Source organism: Orbicella franksi, chromosome 5 (genome assembly GCF_964199315.1).
Source record: "Orbicella franksi chromosome 5, jaOrbFran1.1, whole genome shotgun sequence".
Lineage (NCBI taxonomy): Eukaryota > Metazoa > Cnidaria > Anthozoa > Scleractinia > Merulinidae > Orbicella > Orbicella franksi.
In genome coordinates this window covers 19,784,795-19,812,400 of record NC_138149.1, presented here as the reverse complement: position 1 = coordinate 19,812,400, position 27,606 = coordinate 19,784,795, and the positions used below count along the sequence as shown (strand labels likewise).

Below are 27,606 nucleotides of genomic sequence, written 5' to 3'. Positions count from 1 at the left end.
CAGGGTGCTATCTATATTATAATGTAATTGTTTACATGGCTTGAACTAAATATAAAATGTCTCAGTAGGTTTAATTTTATAATTAAGTAGCCTTAAACTGCCCCTAAATCTATTGATATATTTAATAATACATTTAAGACGACTTAAACAAGACCTAAATCTTTCAATACATTTAATGACAGCTTAAACAAGACTTAAATGGGGTTAAATCTTTCCATGAATTTAAGTATGAAAAAATAGGGGCTTAAACTTGACTTAAATCTACCTCTAGATTTAATGTATCTTTAATTTAAACTTAAACGTGGCTTAAATACTGATGTATTTTTAATGGACTTTTAATTCAAATTTAAGCCTGCCTTAAATACGGGCGTATCTTTAAGCTACATTTAATGTTCTTAAACATGACTTAAATATTCCCTTGGATTTAATGCTTGTTTAATATTGCTGAAATGCCACTTAAATTTAACATTTCCCCTAGTGATAGATACATGTAAATATGCACACAAATTGTGCAGAATCCCATACCAAACTTGCCAGTAAAGGAACTTAATCTTCCTCAGCAAGGCATGTCTTCCTAGATGCGAGGCTGGAACCACATACCATGTAACCACATACTTTCACACTCATTTTATCAATGATGGTTCACTGCATCTCGGTCTTTAATCACGACCAAGGTCAAGATTCTCCTAAAAGAAAACGACGATGTTTATTTTATGGTCAAACAAGAAAACTTCAATTTGCTGAAAGTCGCTTAATGTAGCCTATTCTTAGTCTCTGCCGTTTTGCTTGGGAATTAGAGTGAGAAATTTGGTCAGAAGAAGGTCGAACTCACTCACACGTATGTTTTCAATTTCTCTAGTTTCTTCGATTGACTAACAAAATTTCTTACAGGCTTTGAAGTCACTCTTAGTCTTGTAATGAGTACTTTTTACCTCTGGACTTGCAAAAACCTTCTTAATTTCATATTCAGCTGGTGTTTTGAGTACCTGAGTTGACAAAAAGGACAAGTTTAGCTGACAGAGGTGGTGACAGGCTCAGCTACTCACCAACCACTACTGGAAACTTTAGTCAAAGGATTAAATACCATTGCTGCAGGAGAGACCTAAGTGGCAGCATGAACAAAGGAGCTAAGGAATCTTCAAATTGGACATGTTGTGCTGATTGCTGATGATAACATGACTGGGAATCATTTCATTTTGGACCAGACGGCCTGGCAAGGAGCATGTAAGTACAGGCAAAGTGACCATTGACCAAGCTGTGCCTGCTAGAAAGAGTACGCAACAAAGAGAGTCATAAGATAAGACATATGTCATAAAAGGCCTGCCCAAAGGAGAGTATGACACTGGTCAAAGATGGATATACTGAGGCACAAACTCGATACAATGCAGAATGCAAAACCACAATCAAAGACCATTTACATCAATTAAAGGGCCAAAAGAATACACAAGGGAAGTTTAAGCATGTTAAATCAATACCCCCTTCCAGGCCATCCAAGCTAAAAGAATCGAAAAAGAATTTGAAATGAAGAAATTTCTCCTCAAGCAGGAGCAAGAACTAGCTCAGTATGGACTGGAAATGGAGAAGAGAACAATATTTAAATAAAATTTGAAAGCAAAAGGAGGGCTAGTGAAATAAAGTTTTGGTTACAATTGGCAGAGAAAGATGAAGAGTTTTTGGAGCAAGATGTTAGTGAAACAGCTAGCAATCAAACTGAAAAAGACAAAAATTGAGCGGTGGTCTGCAAGTTGTGATATGAAGCCCTTAAATCCTCAACCTGCAGACTTAATACCATTTCAGTCCAACCCCTGTGATAAAGGTTGAACCCTTCGGAAAAGGAAATATTCTGAAAAGAAAAGTTGAAAGATTGTGTAGTTGTCCAGAAGAGTAGTTTCCCTACAGAAGTGAAAGCCTGTAAGAAGGAAAGCAAGTGAAAGCTTCCAGCAAAATAATCAAGCTCAAACCAATCATAATGGGACATGAAGTCATGGATGTAGGCAGAAGGATATCACTGGCCTAGATTTCCACTGATGCAACAAAACCGGTGATACTGCCACAAAAACACCAAATTAGTGCCATCCTGATACAAAATATCCATGAGGTCAGTGGACATTGTGGATTCAAACAGGTGCTGTCACTGGTTAGGGAGCAGTTCTGGATTGTCACGACTAGAGTAGCAATCAAGAAAATCATAAGATCATGCATCCACTGGAAGAAGTAGATGGCACTCAAGATAAATCAACAAATGGTACTCAAAGTACGGTTAAAAATCCTTGTGAGTTGCCTTTTACCTTTTGCATCATGAATTATTTTGGACTGTTCACTGTGAAGCGAGGGAGAGGGCTAGTGATTGAGAAACGTTGAGGAGCAATCTTTGTTTGTATGTATTCCAGAGATTTTCACCTCGAATTGGTAAAGTCTCTTGAAACCAACAAGTTCATGTTCTGATACGATTCCTGAACTGTTAAGGAGATCCGTTCCAACAATGGGACCAACTTTGTTGGGGCTAACGAAGAAATACAGCGCTCAGTGAAGAAGATGGACCACAGCAAGCTGGAAAGAGAGGCTGTGCAGAGAGGGTGTAAGTGTGTTTTTCATCCCCCAGGTGCATCTCAGGAGTGTAGGAGAGGCTTGTCCAAGCTATCAAGACAGGCCTGAAGGCTATTCTTGGAAATGGCCAAATGAATGAGGAGGTCCTGTCCACGGTGTTTACAGAAGCTGAACAGAATGCAAACTCCAGGCCACTGACACCAAACCCCTTAAGCCCTGATGAAAATGAAGTGTCATCACTAAGTCATTTCCTGAATGTGCCCCCTCATTGAACATTTTACCAGACTTGGTTTATGAAAGGGATAAGTTTAGCTGAAAAAGGTGGTGACAGGTTCAGCTATTAGCCAACCACTACTGGAAACCTTTGTTAAAGGATTATATACCATCGCTGCAGGAGAGACCTAAGTGGCAACATGAACACAGAACACAGGAACCTTGAAATTGGAGATGTTGTGCTGATTGCAGATGACAAGGTGACCAGGAATCATTGGGTTCTGGGCTGAGTTGAGAACACGTTTACAGGAGCAAACGGCCTTGAGGTGGAGTGCAGAAGTATGGGCAAAGGGGACTACATTCAAGCAACCAGTGACCAAGCTGTGCCTGTTGGAAAGAGAGGACAACAAAAAGAGTAGTAGAGTCGATATTAAACATGCTTGCAAGTTAAGGACATTTAGAATCTAATAAGATGTTGTTTTACATATGAACTTGTTAGCCCAGGAGTCTATGGGGGGCAGAATGTTGTTATATTTTTCTATGGCCCTTTTGGTAATCTTTGAGTACACTCCTACAAACCCTTGCAACCCTGCAACCCTGCAACCCTGCAACAGCTCCCATAAGTGCTCAGGAGCCATTAGCTTGGTACGAAATAGGACCTGCCATGTTGAATCTGTCATAGAATGTTGTTATATTTTGCTATGGCCCCCTTGGTAATCTTTGAGTATGTTCCCAAAAACCCTTGTAACCCTGCGACTTAAGTGCTCAGCAGCCATTAGCTTGGTATGAAATAGGGCCTGCCATGTTGAATCTGTTGAAAGCCAGCTCCTGTCCAAGTGGTTGTATTAACACGTACCTTGTGGGTCCATAATTGTGTAAGTATTTGATTTCTTAGACTTAGGATTACCTTGCACACTGCTATTTAACCAGAGAACTGTTGTATTTGCAGCAAATTACAATGTAGTTGAAGTGAAGAGAATTTATAATGTTGATGTACAGATAATTAAACCTTGTTTGTAAAGTCAGATGTCTCTCAAGCCACTTATATGTCTCAGAACAACGAAGCACAGTTGATCACACCAATGGTAAAAAAATTCTAAATGTCTGGAGGCTTGGGCTGTGGAATCAATTTTAATGTCTAAATAATCACCATGCAGAATTTGTGAGTATTAACAAGTAACAGCAAAACTTAATTGATGTCTGAAACAGCAAGCACAACAAGTTACAACATGGCAATCCCTCTAATGTGTTTCGATGAATCTATGCATGGGCTGTATGATAAAACGCAGTTCGGCCTAATTCCAGGCTTAAAGGTTGGTAAGTAGTTTCACATACTGGGGGCAAGCAGCAATTTGTTTGCTTCTTGTGAGCATTTCTGCCCATGGAATCTGTTGTTCAGTTCCTGTGTAAGGTTTCTTTAGATCTGCTGGTGTGATTTCCAAGGGGTATAAAAGGCAGATTGAGTGGTTAGTGACACCAGAGCTTATTTCATTATCTGGAGCTCTGACTTAGTCCTGACAGTCATGAAAAACCTTTCTTACAATTCCCAACTTCCATGAACTTTGTGATGTTGTCATCATGTATCAGTACAACATTTCTGATATTGATGATCCCCTCTTGAAAAGCTGGTTTCTTTGACTCATATACATGGTGCTCTTGCAGTGAGGCAAGGTATTCAGTCTTGACACCTTGAATAAAGTGGTGAGACAGCAACAAGCATAACCTTGGTGAGATGATTGCATTCATTGAAGTCTTCATCCTCCAACTCCACTGGATCAACAACAGGGTGTGGCAGAGCAGCCACATCAAAGCCTTAAAGCAATATGGAGGGTGTCAAGGGTTCTAGACCATTCACATCATGGTAGACCAATGTAATTGGACTATCATTGAGAACCACTTCAACCTTTTTGATGACTGTTTGAAGTTCAGACATGACTAATTAAGAGTATGGTGGAGAACTTTCTGATTGACATTGTAACTACCCTGATCAGGCACTTGTAGATATCTCTCAAATTTAACTGTTTTAAAACGTCTTAATTCAGAATCTGAATTTCCCAAGTTGTATCTCTTATTGCTTCTTTGGAACAGGTCACAGATATTACTAGGTGCCATCTCATCCTTTACTTTATACATGAGTATAAGTACATCTTGTAAACTTTAGTAGCAGAATTTACGGTGGCATTTTTGGCTTTAGGGGTCGCCACTGGTGTAGCAGCTGATCTGAGGGCTGTACTGTAGAATGCATGTTAAACATTGGGAATAAGCAACTCATAGCTTATAAAAATGGAAAACCATAGAAGTGTATAATTATTTATTAATTCCATTCCAGGACACCATTCTGTATCTTTTTACCTTGGTATGTTCTTATTCATTCAGCTACCATGTCTAGGTGACAATGAATCTTGCGTACAACAATGTGAACTTCCACGCAAGGAGTGTGGCCACCCATGTGCAGCCCCCTGTCATCCTAACAAGGAATGCCCTGCATCATCATGTAAAGTCAGGGTAAGTTATTTTATGAGTATGCACAACCTTTAAAGGAGAAGGACACTCCAAAAAATGGATATTTTTTGTCCATGCTAACAAAGACATTGCATTAAGTTTAGCCACTCACAGAAGTTTCAGCCTCTAAAGTGCAGGCTTTCCTTATGAAATTTGTCTCTAAAGAAGCCCAAAATTCAACATTGTTGCCACCATTTTGAACAGTACTCAACTACCAGGCCACGTTTTCATGATGTCATTACATCCCTTTTAACTACCACTTGGGTTGTAGCTGTTCTTGAGCCATATTATTTTGAGCCAAACATGCTCCAAACTCCAAAACTGATAGTAGTGAAGATATTGAAGTGGATAATCACTTGGAAAAAATACATTTGCTGACCTTGTGAAGGATACAAAGTCAGTTGCAGTTTTTTCTCCTTGCCACCAATTTCGAGTCAGATGGAACGATGTCACATAAACATGGCCTGGTTCCAAGTACAGTTTCAAAATGGCGGCCTCTGAAGTCGCTTCTTTTGAGACAAATTTCTTCAGGATAGCAGGCACTTCAGAGGCTAAAACTTCAGTAAGTCAAAAAGCTGAATGTAAGCTTTTTGGAGTGACCTTCTCCTTTAAACAGTAGCATTTCCCTGATCTTTTTCTTGTTCTTTTTGCACCTCGTATGAGTGCGTTTTGAACACAAGGAAATAAATAATTTCTCTATGACTGCAGTGCATACTTATAACTATTTGCGAAACAGATGGTGACGATGAAACTATATATGTGTTAAAACCTTATAGTTTAGAAAAACAATCTCATACTTACATGTATGTAAGGACACTAATTAATACTAGATAATGAAAAACTGTAACAAAGATATAGAACTTTGATAAGCAGAGGGTTTTATGTGACATGGGTAAAATATATGCAAAGCGTTATGTAAAAATCGATAATATGATAAAATTAGAAAATTACAACTTATAAACTATAAAAAATAATAACTAATCAAATGCCAAATTACAAAAGGCAAAGCTCTTGCAGCTGGCACCTAACTATAACTTTATATTTTGTTAAACATAGTGTTTTTGTAAATGACCAGTGATTTTGCTCATCTGTCTGCCAGTGATAGTTTGCCCTGTAATTTTGGCCTAAATAATGTAATAAATGCTTTCTACAAGTACAACTGTAACTGTATTGTATCTAGGAATGTGAATATCTCACTGTCCCAGGTAGTAAGAAGGGAGGAGATTTCACTGGCATGCATTGTACGCTGAGCTAGTTTCTCCTGTTTGGCCTTCTCTTATCGACTCTCCCACCATTTTTGTCCTTTTTTGCCTAATGTGCACGTGACCAAAGTCACTTGGGTACAAAGTTATGTTGTGAGTTCAGTACATTCCTGTGTAAGACATTCCTGTGTAACCATTCTTTGTGTTTCTAATGTAATTTTCTTGTGAAGGGCAGTAGATAGATAGGTAGATGGATATGGTTCAGGCAACTTGCAGGTTAATCAATTTTGGCTACGAAAGACAGGTACAAAACCGACAATGAATTGACAACCATTGGTGGCGTTTGGCGATGTTTCAACCACACTGTACAGATTCAAGACACCTTATTTATCTATTTTTCTTTTTTCAGGAAACTGTGTTTAAATCAAATTTGACAACAAATGACAGGCTTAAAACATTGAAGTGACAGGTTTCAGTCACGCAGAAAAATCTAAGGATGACAATGAGTGAATCAAAAACTAACTTCTAAAGCGCATTTTTTTGCGAATAAGCAAGCAGGTGTATGACTCTCAAAATTAAATTAATTGTTAGGTCTATGATCAATATCTCACTGTATATATACCACTATGGGTCAGATCAGAGCATCAGACCAGATCAAATTGGATTTGTAATGATACCAGAGGTGTAACACTTGAATTCTGTTTACACAGTTTTCATTTTATTTTTGCCGTGAGAGTAGCCTGTGTACAGGCTAGCATAGGAGCGTAGTTTAAACTATACGCAAATTGCTAGGAACTTAGTCTCGCTGACTGGTGTTTGATTCCTCTGATATCAGTATCATTTCATTTCATGAAATAAAGCAACAAACAACAGATTTAAGCTTAAAATTGTCCTAAACACAGAGCTGCGTAAACAACATAGAACTCAAACTGTGTGACAATCCGTTTTAGGATTGTAAATACTGCAGTCCCAAAAAACTAAATGCAGCCATAACATAAGGAAAATCTAGGGAACAAAAACTATCATATAATGTGCACTTTCCAAGAGCAAGGAAACAGGTATAGAGTACAAAATAAAGATTGAGGCAGATCAAATTTTATGCATAAAATTAACAGAAGTGAAAATGTATTCCGTCCACTTCATCTAGCATTATGCTTGCATTACGCTTGTTTGGTTTGGCAGTGGATCGGTTCACATTAAACAAGTGATGCAAGGCAGCCCAGGCCGGGGCCTTTGATTGAGGTATCTGCTCAAAGAACTTCTTTTCACAACTCATTTTTTAATTTCAGGAAACTAACATATTTGTGCACTGTTTTGGCTTAATCGAGAGGTACATTGTTTGTGAGACAAAGCCGCAAGCATTTCGTTCTGTTGCTGTGAAGTCAAGTTGAGTGGTTGTCTTAGGATTTCACACAATTCCTAGTAGACATTTGGATGAAAGTAACCAGTATGCAAAGTTTAGTCATCAACTGATATTCAGACCCTTAGGTCTCCTTAGGTCTCCAGTATTTAAGGAAGAGCCATTTTGATTTCATGTTAAAATAGATTTTTGTAAGGGGCTCTCACATTTGCAAACATTTAGAGAATTCCCTTGCAAGTTAATACAGTCATCTCACTTCCACATAAGGAAGGTCACTGGAGCTAAAAGGGCACCAGTAGTAACCTAAAAGAAACAATTTGCTTTCACTCAACATACAACTGGAGAGTTTTTATCTTCCAAGGTATCCATGATTTCGCTGGAGCAGAGGAACAGCACAATTCATCTTGATCGCATTTCAAATGGAAAAATTGTGTTCAAAGCTGGTTATTAGGTTTAAAGAAGCTGTACAGCAAAAGGGGTACTCAAATTTAACATTGGAGTAGACACAATGAATGTAGAAAACGTTATGTGGGAATGATAAGGTCACATGACAGATGTCTTGATAATATGGTTTAATTAGGCACGCAAAGCATGCCGTTGAAATGTCCTTCTTTGGTAGTTAGTTAAATTATATCCTATAATAATAGTACAAATGTTCATAGGCTCTACTGTTTCACTTTGTACATTACATGAATATTTCCCGTAGGTGGAGTGACAAATTAAGCTAAGGCATTAGGTACAAGCTTCAGAGACTTTACAGATGAAGTAAAAACTCTTATAACACTCTTTAAGCCTCTGGTGCCTGTCCCAGCCATAACAGGCCGTAACCGGCATCCGCCTTTTTTCCACTTCTAACGTCATCACCCTTCACCAAAATTGGTATCACTTATACTCAAGTTGTACAGAAAGAAACAATATTTTCAATGATACCCAGATTCGAGGATTGGAACAAATTGAGCTGGAAATACCCACAAAAACACAGGTGGATTTGGTACAAATATTGACTTCAAATTAGCCATATTGATGGGTTATTTGTGCAATTGTTCTCAAATACTTTCCTGCTTTGGGTGTGTCTGCAAATTCTGGGGTGAATAGGTCCTAGTGTGAAGTACATTTGCATCTCAAATCCTTGAATGTGTAATGGCGTAATGGAGATGACCTACTGACTGTTCCAATTCCAGAAGTCTTTCAACACATCTGTAGGTCTCTCTTGAGATAAAGTCCGCTGAAAGCTTCAAGTTTTCGTGCTCATAAATCTAATTTTGGCAATTGCAAGGACGTGCGTAACAATAAGTGCATGCTTGATTCTAGTGGTTAATGGCACCACTCAACTAAAACATACTGTAATGAAATTGATATAGAGATTGCACAAGCTAAGGTGCCCATGTGAAAATGTATAATGGTTATATTTGAATGTGATGCTCGCACAGGTTCTAAGACTAAGATGGTTATATGGCGAGTAGTGAATGTACAATTTACTTGTAACACAGGATATATAAAAGACTCATGTTATGTAGTAGCCTGTGTGTGTGAGTAGACCTGCCGTGTACAGGTAAGCTGAATGTTAAGAGTCGAGAAATTAAACTGTTGGCTGTTGGACTCTGAGTGGAAGTTGTTGGCCCGCACTTGTTACAATATCTTTGCATAATAACAGTTTATCAAAAGATGTGTGTTAGTTCCTAGTAGCTTGATACTACAAGGACACCTTCTACTCTGACATTAATTAAGGCCTCAAGACATCCTTGCACCCTTGGAAATATTAATTTTTGGGCAGATCTCTCACGACATTTGATGTTATTCAGCCCAAACTCTGATCATCAAAAGGAAAGATTTCACTTACTAATTGTGGATGGTTCATGTGAACCAGATAATCACCCATTCTAAGTACATGGAATGCATGATCTAAGGGATTAAGTACCTTTTAACTCTCAACCTGCAATAGCAAGTTACATGTACAAGTTGTAGTGGGTGATCATATCGTGCAAATGATGTGGAAATGAGTGGTGGGTTATCCGTCCCTAAAAGTTATGGTGCTGATTTATTCTGTCAGCGAGTAATTAACAAGTGATGTAGCATAGCTCGGAGGGATCAGATTATGCAAATGAACTCAACTTTCTTTGCAGGCTGAGACTCCATCAGAACTCATCCACAGTGAAACCAAATTTCCTAGTTAGCCTTACTGCCTATGACACTTAAGACACAATTTGATTAACAAAATAACCACATTTTATTGTTGCCGAATCACTTCCATAGATTGATTCATCTATGTGCACGTGTACCAGAAATGATTCAATCACATGATTTGAAGATAATTTGATAACTGAGTAACAAAAGAAAACGAAAGTCACAGGTTCAGTTTGTTTGCCTCCCATTCAGTCTAATTCCCTGTGACACTTAAGACTCGCAATTTGAGTAACACAAAATAATAAACAATTATTGGATGAGGTTCTTGTGATATCAGGAATAATCAAGGTCGAGGTAAGTGTTATCAGCCGAAGCCTTTGGCTTCGGCTGATATCACTAACCAATACCTTGATTATTTCGGATGTCACAAAATCTGAATCTAATAATTGTTTTATTATACATTGTTTTAAAGAAAATAACGACAAACACATTATCACACATAAGACAGTTTATTTTCAACAAGCCATGTTCTTACTTCGCTGTCCATGAACTTGCCATTACTCTTGGAAATTGTGCATTTCGCGTGCAACCTACAGATTGTTCACTTATCTGCAGGTTGTGCTGTTTCCCAGAATTAACTGTAGGCTTCTAGCCAATGAAAAGATAGATGGTGACTACAATGTATAATAACCATGTTTATTGTTCCCAAATTCACTGAAAAATTGCAACAACAGATTGCAGGGTTGGTACTGGTCATGGAAAACCTGGAAAGTCGTGGAATTTTATTTCATTTTCCAGGCCTGGAAAATCAGTACACTTTTTATGAGTGAAAGGCAATAAGAGTCCAAAGTTGAAAAATTAACTGACAAGTCCAGACATCAATTTTACTTTTCAGTATAAATAAACACAGGGCTCATTGCAAGATATAATTATGCTTTGGAACATGCTTTTTGCAAAGTTCAAAGTAGTGCTGAAGAAGTTGGTGGAATGCCAAAGATTGAACATACATGATTGTGATTCCTTAGTTTTGCAGTACTCTGAGTTTTGTGATCTGGCAATTAAGGCTGGGATATCAGCTTTCAGAGAATTCAGCTTCAAGGTAGACAGGCTGGATGTATTTCTGCAGAAACATATTGGTTTTGTTAGTTCACTGACCAAATTATGGAATCTGCTAAGAGAACTCTTGATTCTTTCCCATGGTCAAGCAACGGTTGAGAGAGCTTTTTCAGTAAACTGGCAAGTCATGATCGAGAACATGAAAGAACAAACTTTCATTGCACAGCGTACAATTCACGACCTCATTCAGAACAATTTGGAGGGTAAGGTCAGTTGGTAGTTTGCAGGGACCTTCTTGTATCAGCTAGTGCAGGGAGACAACGTTACCTTGCCTGTCTTGAAGAGCAGAAGAAAGAGCAACAGCAAGCATCTCAAAACAGGAAGTGAAAAATAGTGTTCTTGAGGAAAAAGCTGAGTTAGAGAAAAAGGAAAAGCGCCTTTCCAGTGATATTAGTGCCTTGCAACTTGATGCAAACTCTCTAGCAAAAGAAGCTGAGGAAAAGGCCAAGCTTGTACTTCTCTCCAAGTCTAATGCACTGAGAAATGCAGCAAAAGAAAAGGAGAGTGCCCTAGAGAAAATTGAAGATAAGCTGAGAGAGGAGAGATGCCCAAGAAGAGTGCTAACTTGTGAAGCTTCAGTTATCTTCCATGTAAACGGAAGGAACTGGTTGAACTGGGTCATAATTTCAAAAACTACCTAGTTGAATAAATTTTTGTTATGACATTACTGTTGGAGAACAGTGGCATGGGATTTTTCAAAAGGTCATGGAAAAAGTCATGGAAAGTCATGGAATTTTCAAGTGCCTATGAGGTAAAAAATAATTGCTATTTATTTGAAAGGCTTTTCAAGGTAGAGAAGAATGGCGTTTTCCCTTTTGGAATATCTTTTTTTGCCTTAGAGATATTTACGTTTTTGTATTATGCAAATGAGGAAAGTGATGACGTCATAAATAGTACCACTTAAACAATAAAACACTGAATCAAGAATAACTCCAGAAATATTGGAACAGCATTCTTCAAACTTGGCACCAGAAATGTACATCACAAAAGAAACAAAATTTAACACTTTAACAGGTCAAAAGTGTACGAACCCTGGATTGATTCACCTATGCACACATGTATCAGAAGTGATTTAATCACATGATTTGGAATAGAAGAGATCAAGATAATTTAATCACTTAGGAGCAAAACAAAACAAAAGTCACAAGTTCAGTTCACTAGTGTGACATTGTTGTTGAACTGAAATGAAAATAGCACAATGTGCTGGGATTCTGTATTAAATTTTGTGGCCCCTTGAACACTTGCAGTTCGAATTTTTGTCAGATTGTGCATTCCAAATTGGTCTGTGCAGCCTTGATTTTCTCTTAAGAGTAGAAAACCTAGAAAGTGCTCACATGCTAAAGGTACTTCAAATCAGCAGAATTTCTTCATCTGCTCATTGGAAATTGGCTTCCTGTGGACTACGTGAGCAATTTTTGCCATCTTGTTTTTGTTCATCATTCCTTGAAATCTTGCTGTTTGGAAAAGTTGCTTTTTTAAACAATTTGTAAGAAAACTTGAGATAAGCACCATTAACCCATTGACTACTGTGCCGCTTGTAACCGCCCATGATGAGTGTTGGCCTTTCTCCCACTTCTGACATCATCACCTATAACTAAAATTGGCATCACTTATACTCAAGTTCTTCAGGAAGAAACAATCTTTCCAATGACACACAGATCAGAGTGATCAGCCCAGTGAAGCCTGAAATATGCATAAAAATGCTCAGAAATTTGAGTGAAAAACTTGGAGCAAAATTTCCTGCAACCACACTTTGCTACTCCATGGTAAAAATTGCCTATCTCAATGATGCTTTCTCAGAAATTTTTGAACTGGAAGCAAACCCAGTAGAAGGTCAATCACTGCAGCAGAAAGGTAAGAAAAGGCGAAAAAGGAAAGGCGAAAAAAGATTTTTAAAAACGTTAAGCCTAAAGACATAGGTCACTTTCTGAGCTTGCATTAATCTATACATTAATCTATTAGTTTTTTTGTCGTTGATGTCTATCCATCTTAGGTTTCCTTTGGATGTCTTGATGACAATGAGCAAGCAACACTCTTTCATCCACAAAGTTTAGATCTTCAATGGTGTCTGTAAGGGTCCAGGTTATTCCTCTTCTGACATTAATGGTTGCTTCCTTCATTAGCCAGAGAAGAGGAGAGAGGAGAGCACACAGCCTTGTTCTACCCCCATTTGTATGACAAACCCCCCTGTCATATTGGTTTGTCAGACAACTCTCACAATTTAATAATCATAGAGCATTTTAATGATGGACACAATCTTGCCTGACATGCCATAATGTCTGAGGATTCTCCAAAGTGTTGGGCAGTTAATCCTATCATAGGCTTTGGTAAAGTCAATGAAGTTGGTATAAGCTGTGGCTGACCACTCATTGCACTGTTCCACAATTTGCCAAAGAGTAAATTTGATTGGCACAGTCTCTTCCCATCCTGAATCCTGCCTGCATTTTCCAAAGATTTGGATTAATGGCTGTGGTAAGCCTATTGAGGACTATTTGACTAAGGACTTTGTGTGTATCTGATAACAACATTCAAGTGAAAATATGCAAGATCATAATTAAAACCTGAACTGCAGATAAAGATAATTGTGGAGACATAATTGATCGTTGCAGTTATACACACAACTTAAGCAGCTGTGAAATTATAAATATTCACTTGTATATTCACCATCTACAGGTATATTATGAATTCACAATGTGACCAGCTCCCTGATTTTGCTTGATAGTTCAGTTGGTAGAGCACTGCACCAGTATCGCAGAGGCCATGGGTTCAAATTCTGTTCAGCCCTGACATTTTTTCAGGCTTTAATTCGACAATCCAAAGTGAGTAATATAAGGAAGGTTAAATTTAGAAAGAGCATTAACTCGGAAAAAAAACCGAGTTCCAGATGGGATTTGAACCCATTACTCTCTGTGACCTAGGCAGATGCTCTAACCACTGAGCTACTGGAGACTCTATGGTGAGCAAGGATGGGTCTTTGACTGGGACTGCATCGTGCGGTCACACAGCCAAATAATGACGTGGTACCTATGAACTCAAAGGATAAAGGTTAATCCAAGTAACTGCATTGTGACTAATGGGTCTAGACAACAGATGCAAGGAAAATTAGCGATGTTATATTTCGGTATTATTCTATACCAATTTTAGGCTCAAAAAGAATGCAAAGTGCGAGATTTCAATACTAGAAGATGGTAATTAGCATTAATAAACATGTGAAAAACAGAAACAAAGATGATACCCAGGAGAAAATACATAATTCTCTCTCATTGTTCAATTATGGTTTTAGATGCTTAATGTTAATATGACGCTTCTTTGTGCAGCAGTAGAGTCCACCTTGGTGTTACGACAAACTGCTTGAAGAAAGAATGCTTTGTTCATTGAATCAAGGTGGAGAATTTGGTTGCATACAAATGTCAGGCAGATGGTGAATATCTTAACTATGTTTAAAAAGGTGACAATTGCAGAAATGATTGTAGATGGTGCTACAACTGTCAACAACAACTTTTTTTATTACTCATACATTTACAATTTTACAAAAATATACACACTTTACACTTGACACTTTATTATTAAAAATAATCAAGTTAAAAAAAACTTGACTATGACAACAGCATGAGCCCACAAGTAGTCTATCTAGGCTAATCGAGGCGGGTCACATCTTCTATATTTATATTAGACCATTAATATACAATAAGATTACTCTTCAACTACTTAGACAAAGATTTATGAAACTGTTTAGTACAAGTACATTTACATATTTTGATTAATGCTAGGAGCTATGACTAACTAGAGATAAGCTAAACGATAGGTTGAAATTAATATGGCACTAAATTTAACAATTTGAGTCTTGGTGAGTCAGGGTGTGTATTATTCTGAATTTGAGTCAGGGTGCTTTCTTTGTCCGAGAGCACTTGTTCTTGTGTGTGGATAAAACGAGTTCCATTCGTTTTGTCAACATACGAAAAGTTGCAGCCAGAGCAGCTGAATTTATAAAGAACATTGGATTTACTTAATAGTGGTGTTTTGTCTTTGGTAGTAATGACATATCAAACTTTTGTTGTTTTCTCTTTTATTGTTATGTTGATGTTTGGGTCAGCTAAACATCTCCGAAGCTTACAATTAATAACACCCTGGTTTTGTCATCATTATGTAGGAGTCTATCATTAATCATCCAGCTTCGAATATCTGCAATGCACATTGCCATAGCCCTCACTGCAACATCTTGAGTGACTTGGCCATCTGGTTTGAAGCTTAAATAAAGCTAAGTGTAGTCAGTAAAGCAATGTACATGTGGTTATACCCAGCCCATGAAGCTTGAATAGGCATAGAAGGTTTTGTAGAGATCTACACCTCTATGCATTATTTTATAACCGATCAGTTTGTTCTTCCTCTCTTACATGTACAGAAAAAACAGTGGCCTATTACTATTGTTACCAACATTTTTGGTATGTTGTAGAAGTTTTTATTTAACCCTATGCCTGAACTCGTTCGTTAACAATCGTTTCTACATAATAAACTCTATCACTCTACCATCACACATTTCTAGATAAACTATATGGCTCGTGAAGCTTGAATAGGCATAGAGGTTTTCGTAGAGAACTACACCTCTACGCGTTTATCGCCGAACAGTTTGCTCTTCTTCTCTTGATTGCACATAAAAAACGGTGGTATGTTACCATGGTTACCAATAGTTTTTGGTCTGTTTTAGAAGACATTTCCAGATAATTAACTCTACAGCTCTAGGATCACACGGTTCTACAGCTCTATGGTTCTATGACTCTAAGGCTTTACAGTTCTAAAGCTCTACAGCTCTACGGCTCTATGGCTCTATGGAACACATTTCCAGATAATTAACTCTGCGGCTCTAGGATCACACATATCTACAACAAAACAATAACAGAGTTAGAAATTACAATGTTTGGCTAGAGTAACAACAAATACTGTAGTTTCTTGGTTATAAGGCGCATGGTTTTTTCGAGGAAAATCTGTTTTTTCTTGGGAAGTTTTTGCCAAGATTGGGGTGCGCCTTATAGCCGAATATTTTCGCGCAAAAAAATCTAACAACAGCAATTTTACCGGAACTTACAGTTAAAACTAGACACATAAAAGACACTAAACATTGGTCATTGACTTTTTTAAGATTTGGTGGTTCTGAAAAGAACCAGGTGGCTCTGAAAAGAGCTGTTGTTGTTGTTCAGAAATTTGTTGATGTCTAGTCTTCCTCCTCGCTATTCGTGTCAAACTCGTTCTGTAGTTCATCATCCGCTTCCTCCTCTCCAGCTTCTTCTTTGTCCCACACAGCTTCGTCCTCGGTGCCATCCAGAGCATTTGATATTCCACAGCACTTGAATGAGTTCATGATCAAATCAGCGGGTATCCCTTGCCATGCCTTTTGGATCCACTGCAAAACCAGTTCTTTGCTCGGCACACGCTTCTTCCCCGACGGAGTGTAAGTAAACGGACCGTTCACCATCCAAGTCTGGTATTGGGATTGCACCTTGGTCTTAAAAGGTTTGCTGATACACTTGTCCAGGGGCTGCAACACGGGCATAAGGCCACCAGGAATAACTGCGACTTCTACGTTTCGCCTCGCCAGAAGATCTTTCACGGCATTTGTCAAATGCCCACGGAATGAATCCCACACGAGGAGAGCTCTTTGGTCTGGGGTGTACCGAAGATTGCATCAAATCCACTCCATTACTCCTAGAAATTAATAAGAAATACAGTCTTAGAATGCTAGGAAGCTTTATTATCAAGGTTGCTTTGTGTTAAACAACTGCACGAGAAAAGCTAACAAACTGAAATTTGCACACGCGCGTACGTGCTAAACAGCACGTGCTAGGTAACACTAACTGTGTTTAAGTTCAGCTTGTTGATGTTTTTATAATACAAACTCGGATCGTCGAATATTTATTAGAATCTTTATAAAAAACGAAATATGTTTCCTGAGCAGGAAGGCTAAAATGAACGTGTATGCGTTGTTTGTTTACACTCAAGTTTATCATTAGAGGTGCGAACTTTTAGCTTTTGTTCTCGTGTATATCATTAAATGTGTGACTTTTTCACTTTTGTTCACGTTTACAAAGAGAGTTCGCCTGCTAATTGTGCCAAGAGAATGAAAATTTATCTTTATCAACTCTTCATTTCTTGGTGCGTCTTATAACCGAGTATTTTCACATAATTTTCAGTTTGGGAACTTTGCATGATTAAGTTGCCAAGTTTGGGGTGCGTCTTGTAGCCGAGTGCACCTTATAACCGAGAAACTACGGTAACAGCTCTGAAGTAAATTTGTTTAAATATGCAGTCATTGGAACATTTAAATAGAACTGAATTGGAATGTTATGTTTTTTGGTCTTGTAAGTAGTTTGTAAGTGTACTTGACAAACACACTATGTTGTAAATAATGTTTTTATTTTGAAATAAAGCATTTTGATTAAAAAAAATAAAAAAAAACATCCACTAAAAATTCAAAGTCACGTGACCTAAGTATTCACACGTTTTGGGTACACTATAACAAAATGTCCTTCACATCAGTTAGCATGACTACAGTTAAATGTAGATTTAAAGACTACCATTCAACCGATGCGCAATTTACGTTAAGTTCTGTTACTGTATTAAGCGTCCCTGAATAAAGGAAGTAAAAACCCAACTGGGTAACCCCGAAGCCGGAGGTGCTTCGAGAATTTCTCGCATTTCGCTGAAGACGTTAAACGTGGAGCTATTTTTAGTATAGCACAAATGCTCGCCTCTACTAAACGTCCTCTGGTTGCTTGTGGGATGAAACGACTCAAAGGGAATGTACAGATACTTATTTAGTGGCTTTTGATAGGTAGAAAACTGCAGAGCGCTAAGATTATCAACTTTGTAAAGAAATAAATTGAGAGAAGCGAAACACTACTTTCGTCAATAACATAGTACGTAAGTTTGATACAATCATTCTTGTTATAGAGACAACTAGGAAACTCTGATGGGATTTCGTTGGGACCCTTCCAAACAAAAAATGTGTTTCTTTAATGTTTTAATTTTTCAATCTGTTCTTTTATTTTTATTGTTTTTATTTTTTAACTTTTTTTTATATTTTGGGGGCCATACGGTTAGTGCTAATTGTATGGCCCCTAAAATATAACAACACGCAATAACATGTGCATTAAGGCATTTCTTGTAATGTCCGTCTACAGCATGTTTCAGTAGTTATTCACTCCCATGGGAAGGTAAACTTAGGCACACTTATGTGCTATATATGCGGTTCAATGTTAGTTGTAATCATTCCCTAAAGAAGTCTCAGACAGAGACAATGTGTCAGAAATAAACAAAAATGCTTACGACTACAAGAAGTCTTCCTTTGTGCTGCTCACTAGTCTTCATTAAAAAATTAAAAAATTCCAATAACCTTCCAAGCAGATGGGCTTAGTGGGTGGATCGTAGATCATAGAGTGTAGATCGAAGGGAGAAGCTGGTAGAACATAGAGAGTAAAGCGTAGATGGGCTTAGAGGGTAGATGGCAGGGCGTAGATCGCAGAGAGAAGATGGTAGAACGTAGAGAGTAGAGCATAGATGGGCTTAGAGGGTAGATGGTGGATTGTAGAGCGTAGAGCGAGTAGCTGGTAGAACATAGAGAGTAGAGCGTAGATGGGCTTAGAGGGTAGATGGTAGATCGTAGAGTGCAGAGTGTAGATCGAAGAGAGTAGCTGGTAGAACATAGAGCATAGATGGGCTTAGAGGATGGATGGTAGATCATAGAACGTAGGACTGGTAGAACATAGAGAGTAGAATGTAGATGGTAGAACATATAGCGTAGAGGGTAAACTCAATACAGAATTGCACATTAAAAAGATTATTGAAAAACTGTAAACTGTAATACAACTCTAATATATATATGAGATAATAAAGAAAGCCAATAACTTACAATTACAAAAATTACAACATCGCAGATGATCAAGAAACTCGCACTCACAACCCAATATTTTTTATCACTCTACTGGTTTTTTAAGCTTCTACTTTCCTTAGAATGTTAGTAAGAGGGAATTTAATAATACCTTATTACGTTAGTACGACACCAAGTCACCAAATTTACTTTTCTTGAGTAAGTAAATTTATTTAGCTTGACCACTTATTTTACCACATTTACTTTCCTTTGTACATTAGTATATTAGGACTGCTGCATATTTCTCCAAATTTACTTCAGTTCCCTAGAGTGTTAACTGGTACGTTTCTTCAACCCTTTCTGTTTAAAGCTTTCCATAGTACATTAATACAACCCCTGTTTCAAAGCATTCTTTGGTATGTACATCGACCCTTGCTTCTATTCGAAACTTTCCTTAGTACGTTAGTACAACCCTTGTTTCCATTCAAAATCTTCCTTAGTACGTTAGTATGACCCTTGTTTCCTTTCAAAATTTTCCTCATACATTAGTACGACCCTTGTTTCAATTCGAAACTTTCCTTTAATAGTATGTTAGTGCGACTCTTGTTTCAATTCAAAACTCTCCTCCATAAGTTACTACGTTAGTACGACCCTTGTTTCAATTCACAACTTTCCTTAGTATGTTAGTACGCTAGTACGACCCTTGTTTCTAATAAAAACTTTCCTTAGTATGTTGGTACAACTATTGTTTCAATTCAAAACTTTCCTTGGTACATTAGTATGACTCTTGTTTCAATTCAGAACTATCCTTACATGTAGTACGTTAATATGACTCTTGTTTCAATTCAGAACTATCCTTAGTACATTAATATGACCCTGTTTCCATTAAATTTTTGTCCTTGGTGCCTTAGTACAACCCTTGGTTTTTATTGAAAACTTTCCTCGGGAAGTTAGTACTTTAGTATGACCCTTGTTTCTATTCAAAACTTTCCTCGGGAAGTTAATGTGTTAGTAGGACCCTTGTTCCTATTCAAAACTTTCTATTGCATTCATAACTGGAAATAACATAAATAACACTTTAAAAGGTTTGTTTAGATTTTTTGGCAAATGCGTCAAGTAGTTAGTACAGTTATAAAAAAATTGAAATAAATGATTCCTGTTCTGTGCTTGGTATGGAGTTGTAGAGCTATAGAGACATAGACCTGTAGAACCATAGAGCCATAGAGCCGTAGAGTTTATCTAGGAATGACTGTGTGATTGTACAGTCGAAGGGCTGTTGAGTTCACTATGTAGAAAACATTGGTAACAAATGCTCAGGGTTTCATAAAAGCTTCTACAACAGACCAAAAACTGTTGGTAACCATGGTAACATGCCACCATTTTATATTTACACGCAGGAGAAGAAGTACAAACTCCTAATTGTTGCGTGGGTAAATATAGGATTGTGTTGTATTCTATTATTATATTGTGTTCGGTGATAAGTGTGTAGAGGCGTAGCTGTGGTGTGTTGTCGAATAGGTTTATTCTGCTTGTTCATACACACCGTGTGGATGTGTGTGCTTTCTATATTTTCATAATGTGCTATCCTACTTAAATATGCGTACACAAAATATAATATACAATAGGTGCTAATTCTCACGTGCCAATATGTTACATCCCCTTCTCTTAAAAAACTATGTTAGTTGAAATGAAAACAAACAAAAACAAAATATTCATTCGGGCCAATGTCTCAGGTACATGTATCTTGTATATACATTGACAATGAATAAAATTAGAATATATAGGGATTTTCTGTCTAGTGTTCATGCATCATGCTAATAATAAATACTAAAGCAAGCGTCAGAGATTAAGTCTTTCCGGTGCTCGGATTTCACGTCCCGCGCAAGATTTTCTTGGTCCTTTCTCGGCTTCTGTTAAGGTGGGACATTGTGGATTGGCGTTTGAGGGCTGTGTAATCAAATTGTCACTCGATGGGTTGTTTGCTGAATTGCCTGCTGTGGTGGACTCTCGTGATTGGCGCTTGAAGATTGTGCAGTCATACTTCCTTGAGGAATGCAACTCGACAAGTTGTTTGCTAAGTTGTTGGAAGCATTATTTGGTCTAAGATGGATTCTATTTCTTCGTAGTTGAGCACCAGTTCCAGTTTCTATAAGATACGAGCGAGGCGTCTCCCTGATCTATGACTCTAGCAGGATTCCATGTGTTTCTCACGGGGTCTTGTACATAGATGGCTTGGTCCCTGTGTAGTTCAGGGAGTCCTTTGGTGTGCCTGTTGTAATAGTAGCATTGGTTGTCTTGTCTCGCTTTAAGCCAATTTCTAACTTCTTCTTGGTTCTTTGATGGCTGGATCTTACCAGGAAGTGTGGATTTGAATACTCGGCCATTCAGTAATTCAGCCGGTGATGGTATATTGGAACTCAGGGGCATTGTTCGTAGAGCCAACAGGGCTAGATCTATGTCTTCTTGTTTCTCTGCATTTTAGGATCGTCTTCTTAACTGTTTGGACTTGGCATTCAACAAATCCATGGCCACGTGGGTAATGGGGAGATGATGTCACAATTGCAAAACCATATTGGCTTGCCAGCTGTTGGAACTCGCCGGATGTAAACTGTGTACCGTTGTCGCATTGAAGAGATTCTGGGATTCCATTTTCTGCGAATAGCATTTTCATCTCATTAACAACGGCTCCGGTTGTGAGGTTGTGAAGCTTCTTGACAAATGGGAACTTGGAATAGTAGTCGACAACTATGAGGAACCACGACTGTTGGACATAGAACAGGTCTGTGCTCAATGTTTGCCACGGTCTTGAAGGGATCTCTGATGGTATCATAGGCTCCTTTTGTTGAGAATTGTGGTACTTCTGGCAAACGCAACATGAATTTACAAGGTTTTCTATTTCTTTGTATACGCTTGGCCAATAAACACAGGATTTTGCTCGTAGTTTGCATTTTTCTATACCAAAGTGCCCTCCGTGGATTTGCTGCAAGATGTTGCCTCTCTAGGATTCAGGTACTATAACGCGGCTTCCAAGAAGTATCAGCCCATCTTCTACTGATATGTCATCTCGTAGGGGCCAGTACGGTTTTAGCGCCAGAACAATTTTCTTCCCACTATCGGGCCAACCTTGTATAACCTGACGGGATAGAAGCTGCAGGGTTTCATCTTTTGCAGTTTCCTCTTTGAACTCTTCCATTTTAGCTTGGGTGATTCTGATTAGGTGGTGAACTTTCACATTCATGTTTGATACTTCAAATTCATCCAACGGCAAAAGGCGTGACAGGGCATCGGCTGTAACCATTTCTCTTCCTGGAAGATATTTAATAACGCAGTCATAGGGTTGTAGACACAATAGCATTCTTTGAAGGCGTGGAGGTGCTTGCATCAGGTTCTTCTTATGGATCTGTTCTAGGGGGCGATGGTCTGTTTTAACCACAAACGATCTTCCAAAGAGGTACGAATGGAATTTTTCGCAGCCATAGACCAGGGCTAATAGTTCCCGTTCAATATTAGCATATCTGGTCTCCGCAGGCGTAAGTGATTTCGATGCAAAGGCTATTGGCTTGTTGTTTTGGAAGAGAGCTGCGCCCAAGCCCTTAATTGATGCGTCAACGTGAAGGACAACTGGTTCATTTCTGTCATAGTACGCCAGGGTCGTTGTGGTACATATCAGTGACCTCACCTTCTCAAAGGCTTTCGAATGTGATGGATTCCATGTAAAGTCAACGTTCTCCTTTAAGAGGTTTCTTAAGGGGGCAGTGTGGTCAGCTAGATTGGGGATGAATGAGCTCATGTAAGTTGCCATCCCCAAAAAGGTGTGAAGCTCCTTCTTGTCTTTGGGCGGTTCTAAATTTTCTATGGCTCTGACTTTATCTGGGCTGGGCTTGACGCCATCTGGTGTGTAAAGCATACCAAAGAAATTGCACTCCTTTGTTTTGATAACGCACTTCTCGTCATTGAGCTTGATGCCAGCCTTTCTGGTACGTTCCATGGTTTCGTGTAGGTGTAAGTCATGCTCTTGGTCATTCTTTCCATAGACTGTGACGTCATCTGCAATGCCAATGGCTCCCTGGCAATCACGATACGTCTCATGAATCTTGAATTGGAAGATATCTTGACTCATTCGTAGGCCAAACGGCATCCTGAGGAAACGGTATCGACCAAATGGTGTATTAAAGGTTGTCAGATACAAGGATTCCTCATCTAGTTTGACATTCCAATAGCCATTGCGAGTGTCGAGCTTGCTAAAAAGCTTTGCTCCTGCTAATTTGGGTGTGATTTCCTCTAGAGTGGGTATGGGATGATGTTCTCTTTTGATGGCCTTATTCAGGTCTTTAGGATCGAGGCATAAACGGAGTCACCCATTTTCTTTTTCTCTAATAACCAGAGAGTTAACCCAATCTGTAGGTTGCGTTACTTTTGTAATGATATCTTGACTCTCAATCTCACGTAATTCGGCTTGTAATTTATCATTCAACTCTATGGGCACTTTGCAGGGTGCATGGACCACCGGTGATACTTCAGGATCCAGTGTGATGTGATACGTATAGTCGTCAAAACATCCAACTGTGCCATTGAAACATTCTGGGTACATCTCCATCAGCTCTTGTTTACTTGTGATTGACGGCCGCTCTTCCATATGAAAGGACGGCTTCATTCTTTTTCAGTGCTTCTGGTTTGGGGTTTCCTTCGTTGTCAAACTTCTCTGGGGCGATTATGCGAAGTAGCCTGATAGGCAAAACATTGCTCTGTGCACCTGTGTCTACCTTGCACTGGAGATTAATTTTCCGCTTCTTTTCTGGCTGAGTTATCTCAAGTGTTGCAAAGACTTCATCGCGTGTGTCATTTGTCGAATGTTGCGTGTCTTCTATGGTGTTAAGCTCGATGGTACTGATTGTCAGAATTTCATCATTTTCCTCGTCGCCCCTTTCCTCAATCGTGTGAATAACTTTTTTGAAGGCCGGTTTCCTTCCTTGGTTAAGTTGTTTCCGTTTGCTGGATCGGCAGACAGATTGCCAATGATTAGCTTTGCTGCATTTTCGACATAATGTAGTGTAGGCTGGACATTTGTTCCTCGGGTGTTGTTTTCCGCAGTTGTTACAGGATTCCCTTTCTTGTTCCTTATAAATGGCATCTATACTTCTACCCTCTTGATGGCTTTCGCTACTTCCTGCCAGTGTCTTCATGTGTTTACTTGTCGCTTCGTAGCTTCTTGCAGTCTCAATAGCGGCTGCAAGGGTCAATGATTTGTCTCGGCTTATGAGAGACTTCTGGACATCGGGATTTCTTGACCCCCAAATGAGCTGATCCAAAACTCTGTCTTCGACTTCGGCGTTGTCGCGAAATTGACATTTTGCTGCTAGATTTTTTAATCTTGAGATAAAATCATCCACTGGCTCACCTTGTTCTTGTCGCATTCCTTGTAGTGTGTATCTGTGAATTCGATGACTCGTCTTCGGTTCCAATTGATTCTCGAACCGTTCAAAAATAATGGCAGGCTTTTTTCTGTCTTCCTCCTTTGTGAATGTCTAACTGTTGTATAAATCCAGGCCTTTTTCACCCGACCAGAGTAAAATATAGCTCACTTTTTCTTCGTCATTGGCGTCTTTGAGAACGCTTGAGAACATAAGTTGACATTTTTGTTTGAATCTTGCGAATGCAGTTATCGGATCAGGAGTGTCCCAGTTCATCTGTGGCAACGCAGAAGACGTTGCTGTTGCCATAATTCGCTTCTGCTGGCCTCTCTTTGATTTAACTCTAGAAATTATTCTTGTAAAACACTGCCACCCTGTGGTGTGTTGTCGAATAGGTTTATTCTGCTTGTTCATACACACCGCGTGGATGTGTGTGCTTTCTAGATTTTCATAATGTGCTATCCTACTTAAATATGCGTACACAAAATATAATATACAATAGGTGCTAATTCTCACGTGCCAATATGTTACAGTAGCAGTCTACAAAAACTTCTACAACAATACGAGGTTCATAAAACGGGTGCCAGTTGCATGTGGTAGGTGTTTTTCTATAACATCGAACAACCGAGATGAGTAAATAATATATAGTAGTGGTCATAAACAAGTATCTAGAAAGTGCTCCACTGATGGATATCTGTAGACTTCTATTAGGCAAATATGATTTGAATCAGTTCAGGACTGTCCCCTGTAGCCCTACTTTGTTTTGCAGTGTAGCACTTATTGTTCAGGTAGAAAACTGAAATTGTTTGTGAAACAATATGCTAAAAATGTGCATTATATTAATACTTTTTAGAGCCAGACTAATAAAGTCACACATATGTATTCCGTTAAATGTTTGTTTACAAGCAAGTTTTCTGCATACTGACAATGGTAACCATGATCTTTCAGTTACAGTAACTGTTGGATCTTCAACTGACAGTTTATAAATGCAGGTTGTAATTTTAACCTTACAATAGAAACTTCCAAAACAGGAAAAAAAAACCTTAGGTGTATTTGGGCCTTCTTGGAATATTTCTTCAACTTGCCAAGGATGGTGAAGTCTTATTTTCCCTTAACACTGTTTGTTTACACTCATGGCATTCTGTAAACTGACAGTGCTCATTATAATTTAGTAATTTTCCCCAACGGTTACCTTCAACTAACAGTTTTTAATATGCAGATTACAAACTTCCAAACCAGCTCCATTGTTATAAACCCGACAACATTGCCTGTGGTTGATCTAATGTGACCATGTAGCCATGTTGAACAACTTTTGATAAGAGATTGTTTTGTGGTATGTGTTGCTAATTTGGCAGGTCATAATTATGGCAGTTTTTGTTCGAGCGAGCTTCAAAAGTCTTGACATTGGAGCTCAAAAAAGTGTTTTGGTGAGACTACAGTATCTTAGCTGCTATGATTGGTGTGTGTGTTTTACATTGATTGCGCATAGTAATAAAGAAATGATTCACAGTAAATGGTTTGAACCCAGGAGTGTCAGTAGTTCGTATAGTGTGATCGTCCAGGTGAGTGTAGTTCTGAAAAGAACTGTTGTTGGTGACTGACGTTTCGACAACCTGAGCGGAAGTCCTCTTTAGAGTCAAGTGAATAGTGTTTGTCAGTCGATGATGTTATAAGTCTGGTCCGTTGAATGTGATTGGTCAGTATAGCCATGATGGTATTGGCTGAAAGACTCGTGTAAGGTTTGTCATCAGTCATTGGTGGGTTTCGATCCATCTATTGTTAGTCAAGTAGGTCGGTTTTTGGTCCGTGTATTGTTAAGTCGGTCTGTTAGAAGTCTGTTTGTTGGTTTCATTTCTGTCGTGGATAAGTCGTTTTAATTGTAGTTTGTAACAATCACATTGCTGTACATAATCAACTGACAAACCACAACATTGACTGGGACTCTGCTCAGTGCTTAACCTACAGTACAAACTATTTTCAATGACTGACTCTGGAAAACTGGTACACTAACTTAGAACAAACGCCTCTTAACAGATGTCAACAACTACTGGCGCCTTACAAACGCCTTACAAGAAATGATTACTTACCAATACAAAAGCAAATATGCATTTAACCAATATGGGTGGTAGAGTGTGTTAAAAAAATAATAAACTTTAAAGGTCCCCTAGGTGCAAACATTTCAGCTTCTCAATCCAAGTTGCCAATTTTAGAAGTTCAGAAATAGTGATTTGATTTTTATTTATCTATTCTTTCCTTTGCACAGTTTGTATACCTGAGCTTCCTAAGGGTCAATATTGACTTTTACTATGGGGAGAGGGGGAGCATGTGAAATTATTTCCGTTCGCTGCCTACAACTTTAGGTTTTACTTTTCTTCAGGGCATGTTACTGTTGATGGTATGATATCAAGTTAATTCTAAGTTTATTTCTTGTTTTTAAAAATGTGCTTATTGTTGTTATCAAGGAGTGGTTACTTTTGTAGGCGAGGGTCAAAACTTAATTCTATGCGTTATAGAAAGAAAACAAATGTACCCAGGTGCTAATGGAGTTATCAAGGAGTGGTTACATTTGTAGGCAAGGGTCAAAACTTAATTCTACGTGGTATAGAAAGAAAACAAATGAACCAAGGTGCTAATTGAGAAATTTTGTTTCAGGTGACTGTGAAATGCAAATGTGGGAGACGTTCTGAAAACTTTCCATGCCTTCAAGGTGGTGAAAGAGTGGCTGTTGCTCAAGCATATCAGCGGTAAGGCTTCATAACAAAATAGTAGCACAGAGTAAAGGTGCTGTTACTTGAAGGCTACTGTTGATGTTTATTACTAAGAAACACTGGTGAATCATGGCACTGCACTATACCACATACAAAATTTGCTGACAAACAATTCAGGGAATGGTAAAATGAGATTATCAATAATCAGAGTTAACTAGGAGATCTGCTGTTGGTCGGCAGATGATTGCTGCAGGTAAGGGTAGTTGTGCCATTACTGTGCAGTTTTGCCCTCGTAGTCTCGCTCTGCGTAGCTTTGTCGCTTTGCCTTTGGTTTGCCAAATTTACACCACTTTTTCACTGGTTTATTCATCTGCTGCTTGTTCTAGAGTGCTCTGGTGTTATCGTTCAGCGTTTCTTTCAGTCCTTTGCATTCTCTTTGGCCGTCATGCCTCCTTGACATACCAGAAATAGCTTGGAGAGCTCTTTGCCGGCAGTGTCTTTGGCTCCAGCATTCACCGTTTCAGTCACAACTTATATATTGGAGTGTTTGTTATCCACAGGC

General features: G+C 38.6%; 1 protein-coding gene across 9 annotated transcripts in view; it reads left to right on the top strand.

Annotated features, from left to right (window-relative positions):
- Positions 1-27,606, top strand: part of LOC145487495 (transcriptional repressor NF-X1-like) — a 219,357-nt gene that overhangs the window by 95,391 nt on the left and 96,360 nt on the right. For all 9 annotated transcript variants that reach the window (XM_081466292.1, XM_081466291.1, XM_081466289.1 and 6 more), the window contains 2 exons: positions 5,137-5,265; positions 26,989-27,080. In XM_081466292.1, coding sequence (XP_081322418.1) covers positions 5,137-5,265; positions 26,989-27,080 — 221 coding nt within the window. The remainder of the gene's footprint in view (positions 1-5,136; positions 5,266-26,988; positions 27,081-27,606) is intronic.